The sequence below is a fragment of the Gavialis gangeticus genome, unplaced genomic scaffold, assembly GCF_001723915.1.
Source record: "Gavialis gangeticus isolate Ggan-Ray unplaced genomic scaffold, GavGan_comp1, whole genome shotgun sequence".
Classification (NCBI taxonomy): Eukaryota; Metazoa; Chordata; order Crocodylia; family Gavialidae; genus Gavialis; species Gavialis gangeticus.
The window spans coordinates 40,455,687-40,465,325 of record NW_017728993.1 but is presented as its reverse complement, the minus strand read 5'-3'; the positions used below and the strand labels follow the sequence as shown (position 1 = coordinate 40,465,325).

Here is a 9,639-nt window from a genome sequence, read left to right as displayed (position 1 = left end):
TGAAAAAAGTTACAACAAATTTATACATTTTCCATGTCTAGAATCTAATTTATTGGGGGGTGGGGGGGGGAGAAAGGGGTCCCTCTTAAAATTCAAATACATCTTGAATTTGGGTAAGTATGGTATATCCTTTTAAAAAGGATATGCATTTTCACTAAAGCATAAAAGAACTGGTGGCTACGTAACCCAGCTACATAACTAGCTAATATTTTCAGACTTGTTTCTATTCTCTGTTAATAGAAGCTATTGTCAATAAAGCCATTTTGATAATCTACATACCTTGTTATACACATAGCAATTTGTGAACATTGTTTTGAAGTCTTCAATGCACTCTGTAGCTTTTGTGTAATAGTTGTGTTCCAAACGTTTCTTAATTGTGCTCAAGTCCATGGGTTTCTTGATGATATTATAGTAATCCTGCAGTTTTGAAAGAGGTCAATTCTCAAGATACACAAAATTGCTTATTTAAAAAGATTAGACGCACATTCTTGTAAGTTAGCTACAATGGCAAACTTCTGTTCTCCTTCCGTTTGTACATTTAAGTTTTATTCAAAGAAGGTTTCCCTTCAGATTTTTAAATTGCAAGTGGTCACAACCATAAAAGGTACTATGGAACTTTGCTTCTCTACCTTGTACTTTATTGGTAGCTCTCCTGCAATAGACTGGGGGGCATCCATTTCAATAGTTTGAGGTCTATTGGGATAAGTAGCACTTTTACCAGGGAAGATGCTATACAAAAGACCCATCAGCAAATCGCTAAAGAGTTAGAGGTAAAAGCAAGCATTTCTATTTTTCAGGTGGAGAAAGAGAGATGAGAGCTTTGGAACCATTACCCAGTCAGACGCTCTATCCAGAGGGCTGTTGCCCCTCTACATGTCTATGTAAGTGCAATGATGGGCAGATGATAGTGCTAGTTAACCGATTAATACTAGTAAAGTTATTTTAAAAAATCGAGTCTACTTCTAGGAAAGAACATAATCCTTGGGCTAGGAGACATTGGGACCTCCTAACTACATAAATGGTTAATATTGTCAGATTTGTTTTGCAGTCCCATTAGTTAGCTTGCACATAATTCCTGTTATTAGTGGGGATCTTTGAAGCAGTCAGAACTAGTCATTGATCCACTTTAATGAAGACAGAAGGCCAAATACTTCACAATGCAGATAGTGTTTCTAATAGAGAGGTGACCAGTCTGTATCATGCATGCTACAGGTGGAACAAGGAGCCTCTGTGTGGGATGTAGCAGACTGAAGCGGGGATAGACAGCACCGTGGCTGATAGAGCAGCAGATTGGGCAGGTGAAGGGAATCAGAGTGGCACTTAGGAATGCCACTAGGGGCTAATTTGTAGCACACCCTCCAAAAAGGTTGCCCCCTATTACTCTAGCATAAATGACCAGTGGACCTGTAGAGCTAAATATCAATATTGTGACATGAATTCCTTCTGTCCACTTCTGGGATCAGAATATCAGCAAACCTTCACTGTCCTTGTCATGAGGCCTGAAAATTTATTGTTGACCATGCAAGGGTTGAAGCTACACAAATGTAATACATGCATTTAGAAATATAAGTGGCTGCTATGGAAATCTGAAGAGGCAGAACTGGCCTGAGGCTAGCTACAATTCTTGCTGCAACTGATTAAATGACCTTGAATATTCATCTCAAGTGACAGTTCCTCCTGAGAACAAAAGATGCACCCAAAACAGATACAGAGAGACAGTCACTGTAACAGGGCCTTTAGACAAACTGACCAAATGAGTTTGTCAAGAGAGAGATCCAGATAAACGGTTTGTCTGCTCCAAATAAAACCAGTGATTTGAAGGGACTAGTTTTGAGAAAACTGTAAGAACTAGGAGGTATGTTGTGGCTAGAACTAGGGAAGGGAGACTATAAGAATTCAACAAGCCAAAACAATAATGAAGAAAATGTAAAGTTTACTTAGGATTTAATAATACAGAATTAAGAAATTATTTAAACTGACTTCAGCATCTCTCAGGCTATTAGAAGTTATAACCATACTAATAATAGATATTTTGATATGGCTGCCAAATGGAAATAATGCTTTGGCTTGTCAAATCTTCTGAAACCTCAGTTTTTGATCAACTATTGGGTCACATAAAACATAGGGTTTTATACAGTGTTAATAAAATGGAAATTCTAGATTTTTAGTAAGATGTTAACAGAACTGGAGGAAGAAACTTAACCCAAGGAGTCTCACTCCTTGGGAGGATAGCCTAGTTTGCCTATAGGGTCATTCATGTTCAATGAGAATTTAACAGAATGGCATGGTTTCAGACAAGAGATGGACAGAGAAACTTAGAGCACCTATACATGAGCAGGGAGGTTGCTCAGATACATTGTAACTGCGGCACATTGGAGCAGACTCAGTTAAATAGTCTGCTGGAGCGTGATAATTACCATGCTTCAGCATCTCATGCTTCAGTGTCCCTGCATTTTAAAATGGTAGTGGTAGTGCTTTATCCAAACCTTATTCAATGAGCTTTAGATAAAAGTGCCCCTGCCACTGCTGTTTTGAAGCCTGGGGATGCTGATACACAAGACGCTCTGGGTGCTTTAATTTAAGGAGTTCTTGAAGCTGCTCTAAATAAAGCACCCAGTACTCCCCCTGCCCCTCCCCCCCCACTCCCAGAGCACATGTATAGAGCGCACACTCTTAGAGAGCAGGGATTAGGGCCGTCTCCTGGTAGGTGAAAGATACTAGGAGAGGGCCCTAGTCCCTGCACAGTATTAATTAGAGAGGAAATCTGCACTTGTCGGGAAACTTGCGTAGATATGGGAGAGCCAACTCGGTTATAGGGTAAGGCAGGTGGCCTTTTGCAAACAGTTATCAAGTCTCCTTGCAAACCTAACCCACTCCAAAAAACAAACATACAGGCACATTCTAGGATAGAGAGAAAGGAAGTCAGCTCTTTGCCTGAAGTTTTGCAAACTTCTTCGGCAATGAAGCTGGAACCCCCAGTTCTCAAGGCAAGATATTTAAAAACCCACGCACTTCTGGTGTGGGAAAGGAAAAAAAAGGCAATTATAATATGCATAAGGGGTTCAGTGATAGATTGTAAGAACAGTTAGATGAACAAGGTAAAGGTAAGAGTATAAAATAAAACCAATGCTATTGAGAAGATGGCTCAGAGGAAGAATAGTAGTTCATTCACTCCAGAAAAATGAAGGGAACGTTCAAAAACTTGACATTACAAAGTGTAGGACTATTAAAAGGAAGTGCATTGCATGGTGGTCACTGTTTGTGGAACTCATTATTATAGGAGATAGAGAGACACTCCTAGAACTAAAAGGGATGATAAGTTTGTAGATAAGTAAATGGTTCAAATACTGGAAATCGTAACAGGTAAGGGATTTGGAAAGGATAAAATCCCCCCATGCTTCAGTACACAAACCAAAAGATACTGAGGACTAGGAAGCAGCTTTTCTTAAAAGACATTATTGCCTACCAGACTCCCTTCAAGGTTCTCTCTCCGAATCTAGTTCTGGCCCTTGCTTAATGTCAGAGATTAAAATCGATGATTCAGAACCATGCCAGTTCCTAGGTTTAACTCTTAATAGGTAGGGAACTTAGAAAGAATAATCTTCAGTACCCATGAAGCTTTAAAATGCATTACCTAATGTACTGTGCATTGGAATTCTGCTATATTATATAAAAAAAGAATAGAGGATAAAATCAGTTTCCTTTTGGTATATTACACAGTTAGTTTCTAATATTTTAAGATATGGAAATTGTCTTTAATTTTGATGAAAGTAGTAGAAAGATTTTAGATAGATTTGATGGCTACTTTTTGGGGACAGTAAAGTTGACAAGTCAGATTAGTTGCCTGATACTTCCCATCATATCATAATATTGCAATTCATATGTAAAGGCCTTTTCCAAGATTGTTTCATACTTCTGAGAGGCATAAATTAAAACTCAGTCCAGAGGAAACTGCATGTGGCATTTTAAAGCCACCTTTACTCCTTCCAGCATTGGCTTTCACGGAGAGCTGGAAAGATCCTGGAATAACATGGCTAATGGACCTAAATTGCAATATGCAGCAGAATCTTTCTGCATTAAAAAAAATACAAAACAAAAATTAAATCTTCTAGTACCAAAATTTCAATTTACTCCTAAGGCCCAACTTATTTTACTGTTTTACAGGTTATTAAGGTTGCCATATAATACCAGACTGAGTTCTTACCGGAAGGTTTAGTGCAACAGCATCAACAGGCTGGTGAAATGGCCAGGAAAAGTTGTGCTTCCACACAGCTTTCATGACTACCTTCTGCAGATATTGAAGTTGATTTGTTAGACAACCATTGTTTTTAGGATTTATGTATTCTGGTGGTAGAGGATTAACAATAGTTGAACGGTGCTGGTTTGGAACAGACATCTTTAGTAGGTTTCTGTAGTCATGTGTTTCAAGGTCTTTATTATAGGCTAAACCTGGAGGAAGGAAGCAAGGCAAAAACAAAATTTATGATTTTTCGAACATAGTGGGAGAAACAAAAAGGTCACATAGTTGAGACTTTGAAGCTTGTGGGAAGGCTAGCTATGGTTAAGCAAACTATTTCCAATATTAACAGTCAAATTCAGAATAGGAAGTATTGTTATTTTAGCTTGCCTTTTGGTACCTGTAGGCAGTGCACTGTTCATTAATCTAAATAAAAATAAAATGAAATAGTGCTGACACTTAAATTTGTCTTCCTCTTAACCAATTAGAGTTTAACTTTTAAGTTGTGCAATTTATAAACTTAAATTCAAATTCTGGGTTCAACAGTTTCTTTTAAGGAAATTATACTCTATTTAATCTTATATCCCCTCCTGCCCCCCAAATATCTTTTAATGAAACAGTTAAGGCCTACAGCCTTCTTAGGGCCATAGATACAGCATTTAGCAACAACATGGATGTGCAAGACCAGTCAAATATCGTTCAAGCTGAGAAGTGTAATCTTAAATCATAGAAGCCATGAATAAGTGAGACTGGAAAACAAAATTAAAAAAAAACTCCAGAATTTTGAACCCTTGCCTTAGCAGGACACCAACATCCCTCACCCCCCTACTTTATCTGTGGCAGTTTAGCCTGCTTTCGGTGTCTTTTAGTTGTACAGCAGGGTTGATTGGGTAGTTTTAGGAATGTTTGGCTCATGCAAGTGCTTGCCTGTTAGGGTAGGAATGATTCTGCCTTGGGCAGAAGCTGTTGGACTAAATGACTTCCTGAAGTCCTTTCCAGCCCCTTTCCTAGCATCCCACTGCAACATGAATTCAAAAAAGTTAAACCTGTTCACTGCTCCCTCTACTATCTGTTTCTCCATTTACAGTCTTTGTAGGTCACCAGTTTGCTCAAATGGTTTGTTCTCCTTTTTTATTAATATTCTTCCTTAAAGGGAAAAAAAGCAACCTTAATTTTCATTTTTTAAACTCTCACACAGACAGAATGAAATTCTTTGCTATTGACTTCAGTTAGGCCACCTTGCATTAATTTCAGGGGGACAAGGATATCAATTGTAATACACAGATGACTAGATAAAGTCTTTAATTAGGGAGAAAACAAAAACTTCTACATAGCTATATGTGATTCTATGAACTGACACCTAAAGGTTTGGAGTATAGCAACGAAGAGCTGGAAGATGTTCTGCTTGTATTCAGAAAATTCTCAGGGAAGTTTTCCTTTACATGAAACTTGGTGTAGACATTTGAGCCATGGAAAGCTAAACAGATTTTCCACAGCTCTGCAGTTAGGATGTAGATTTACGTACATGTTCCAGGTCTGCTATAGACTAGAAGTCTATCATCACTGTCCTGAGTTCTCCAAGAAGCCACCTCAGTAATGACACAAATGATCACATAAACAAAAAAAACCCACACAAAACTGTGGGGGGAGCAATTTTAAGAATAAATGCTTACTTTGATGGCTTGCTTTTCAAGTTGGAAAATGTGCATGGAGATGCAAAGGGGACAGTTACATATAAACAAGGCTGTGAAAACTCTCTGTAATGCTACAGATACAGTTCTCAAATACCATCTTAGAGCAGTCAAAGTCTGATAAGTGGACATTGCCAGAAATTGCATGTAGTTAATTGACCAATATTAAGTTGTGTGGTACACTTAAACAAGTTCATATTCATGCAAGACTGAGTAAGTACATGCTGCTGTACTCCCCCACAATGTAAATTACAGGGCTAGGTGTCAAAGTTGGAAGGTTAAGAGAACACACAAAACAAGTCTCCTTTTCTTTACTACATTGGAAGACTATTTCTGCATCTTGTTGACAGACAACTATATTAAAAATAAAAGAATTTTATTTCCAAATGTTTGTATCAATGTGAATGTTTAAAAACCAGAAGCTGCGTGTCATTTTCTACTGACCTTGTCAAAGGAAATAATTATCTATTCACCTCTCAAATAATCTTACCTACTTTCTGCTCACAAGCTGATAAAAGCCACTTTTAAATCTTGGAATACAGTGGGATGTGAAATTTTAGGAGTTATTGTTAGCTTTGAGTACTTGCCTTGTTAAAATGTTTCACCTTTCCTACATTCTTACAGTGAGAATAGCTTCTCTCATTTTTCCATTTGAAGAGACAGGTATCTCGCTGCTCTTCTAGAAAAAGAACTGTTCCAATTTCTCCCCCATGTGTTCAATCTGTTTACTTACAGAAAGTGGAAGACACTTCAAATGAACAGCACTGTCATTATTAAGCTTAGTGGAAAATAAATTGTTTTACATTTCTACACAAAATGTTAGTCTAGTTTTGTGAACAATTCCAGAGATTTTACTAATAACTAAAATTTCAGACTTGAACAAACAAGAACTAGGTTGTCAATATGCCATTTTGCCAAGGCGCTATGTCAGAACAGGGCAGCCTGAAGGCCACATCTAACCTCCAAGATGTGGAGCTGAAGCTCCTGGGCTCCCTATCTGGGTGCTACTCACCCCACAGCTCAAGCTGCTGGTGTCTCCCAGCTGCGCATCCCTCCTCTGGCTCTCTCTGCCTGCCCCTAGGGATTGGGCAAGGCCAAGGGAGTCCACAGCCACATGGCTTATGGGTTGCTGGGGATCCCAATCAGCACAGTGTGGGGGTGCCAACAGGGTACAGTGAAGTCACATGTTGTGCAGCAGGTAGTATGCAGAACAGTCCTGGGTACGACCATAAACTGTATCCAACTGGAAAGCCTGGTGGCAATGTGGTAGGACTATTCACGGCAAAATAGCTATTATAAAATATGAATGTTGCAACCTCCAGAGTAAGGCAAGTCTGGGCACCTCAAAGCGCTATCCCCCACTCCTTGGTTGAAGAAAGGCTAAGGGACATCAGTCACCCCAACAGAAATATACCCTTGCTGAGGCATTAGGTAGTCAGCAGCAGTTTTCATTTGTAGCTCTTTGGCAGAAGCTACAACCATTGAGGAACTGAACATCTGGACTCAATGCAAAGGCCAGACTGTCTTAATGGTTTAAAGTTGGGAAGTAGGTCTTAGACATCCTCTACTCCTCCATACTCTTGCCTAGGCATATGCGTTGAATGTCTTGGTGCGATGGCTGCAAGCCTCTATATCAGCAGATTCATCAGGCTCCTAACTAGACTTCTTATACATACACCATGATCCAAAGGATTAACAGTTGCCTACTAGTGTGGGGCAGCATGCAGGGCATAGGGGTCTCTGCAGCATGTGGCTGTGAAGGGGGGGGGCGTGTGTGGCCCCAGCCACTCCAGAATTGGACAACCCTATATCAGAATATATCTTAATAAATAAGTCAGTTTGATCAAGTTGATTATTAGATAGGTTATGGAAATAGCTGTCACCAGAGTTACATAACTATGTAAAACAACAACACTGATATGCAAGCGAATGCTTGAACTTGAACAAAGACTAAAATGAGAACTTGTTTTTAGGTTGCATCAAGCCTCCCCCCCAAAAAAGAGTACCATGAAAATTACTTCTAAGCTGAAGAATCATTGGAAGACCAAAGTACAAAGAGGCTGAACTTATTGCATGACAAACCTCAAAAGCCAAGGTAAATTGAATACTGCTCATATCCCACACCAAGAGGCAAACTGATGCAGCTGCCAGACAGCCTGAAACAAGAGTTTGAAGTAAAGTGCAACTGCAGCTGCCTTTTATCTTAATATTATTTCTGTGGACTGAGACAGAGGTGTTAACTGTTCCTCAAGAAAATGCTTATTCAGAAAGACTAAATACAGTGGCAGATACAGGGGTAGGTTGTTTGAAAACATAAGTTTTCATGAGGTGAAGCTCACTTCATGAGATGTGCAAAGATATGCACAAAGGATCTCTCACAAAAAGAAAAATTTGAATACAAAAGCAAAAGGGAGGGGCAGAGAGGGAGAGAAGGGGGCAGTAATGGAGGGGGTAAACCAAGCCATAGAAGCAAAGGAGTCACAAAAACACAAACTAATCCAGGTAATGGGATAAGAATGCCTAGTCCTTTTTAAAACCATACTTAACACAATGCAGCCTGTGGATGATTTCGTATTCCACAATTTCCTATTCAAATCTGTTTTTAAAGGTTTGCTGCCTGAGAACAACCACCATTAATTTCCCTGGACACTCCTCTGAGCTAAAAAGCGTTTTCCCCCAGGACTGCACGTCTTCCTGCAACTGACGTCAGATTCATGTTCAGGGATCATCCTGTCTGTTCAACAGGGGCACTGCAAGTGTGTTATGGCATATGACACTGGTAGAATTGCAAGTGAATGAACCTCAGAGATTATAAATCAATATTTTTCAGTCCAGTGATGATGTAGTCCGTATTGATATTGGGGCACAGAGGACATCTGGGTTTGTTTGCAAGGCCTGATGCCTCAGTGAAACTGGGAGTTAGGCAACATATTGCTTCAGAAATGCTGTTTGAAGTTGGGGGGCTGCCTGTAAACCAGGGCAGGTTTGTCCTCCACGACTGCTTGCAGACGAACTCTTCCTGGAAAAGGATAACAGAGAGAGATCACTAATGATGAATCTCAGGTGTTCAAGCCAGGGGCTTTAGATGATAAACAAAGGGACCAGAGAAATGCTGTTGTCCTTGTCTTGGGATTGGTATTGTAGCAGGTCTGAGTCTGACTTTATTGATTCAAATGGCTGTAATTGTAAAAATCCCTGCTCCAGATCCTTAAAAGGTGTTCACCCCAGTCAGTGGGATCGGAGCAAATACTGTTGCAATGCAGAACTTGTCTGTAGATGGTGGATCTTGCCATGCTCTGTACTTGGAGTAAATAAACTAAGCACATCTTTATCTTGGATAAATTAATATTCTTTATCCAGGATAGGCCTAAGGAAACTCCAGCTGAGCCATCATAGTCCCTCCACATGTCCAACGGCTCCAACTGCCATGGGATCTTTCCCTTCCAACCGCTCCAAGCAGAAGCTCAAGAAGTGGCAGAGTCAATGTACTGCCCATTACTGCTCAGTCAGCATCTTGCAATAGATAAATTTACATTTTCCCCATTTGGAGTCACAAAAGAAACATCTATTTAGCTTACCAGAGTCCCTCAGATGCCAAATAAAATTGAAAGGTGGGGGGAGGGGAAGCTGATATAGGGGATAGAAGTTTAAGACCCCATATACTAGTAGGCACATGGTATTTACTTAAGGGTCCCAATAGTAAGGGGGGGG

The 9,639-nt window shown here is 39.8% G+C and overlaps 1 protein-coding gene across 2 annotated transcripts in view; it reads right to left on the bottom strand.

Moving 5' to 3' along the window:
* The window catches only part of BRDT (bromodomain testis associated), a 61,104-nt gene that overhangs the window by 49,602 nt on the left and 1,863 nt on the right, over positions 1 to 9,639 (bottom strand). For both annotated transcript variants that reach the window (XM_019501601.1, XM_019501602.1), the window contains exons 2-3: positions 4,205 to 4,449; positions 280 to 417 (exon numbers count right to left, since the gene is read on the bottom strand). In XM_019501601.1, the coding sequence (XP_019357146.1) occupies positions 280 to 417; positions 4,205 to 4,396 (330 nt within the window). In that variant the 5' untranslated portion in view covers positions 4,397 to 4,449. The remainder of the gene's footprint in view (positions 1 to 279; positions 418 to 4,204; positions 4,450 to 9,639) is intronic.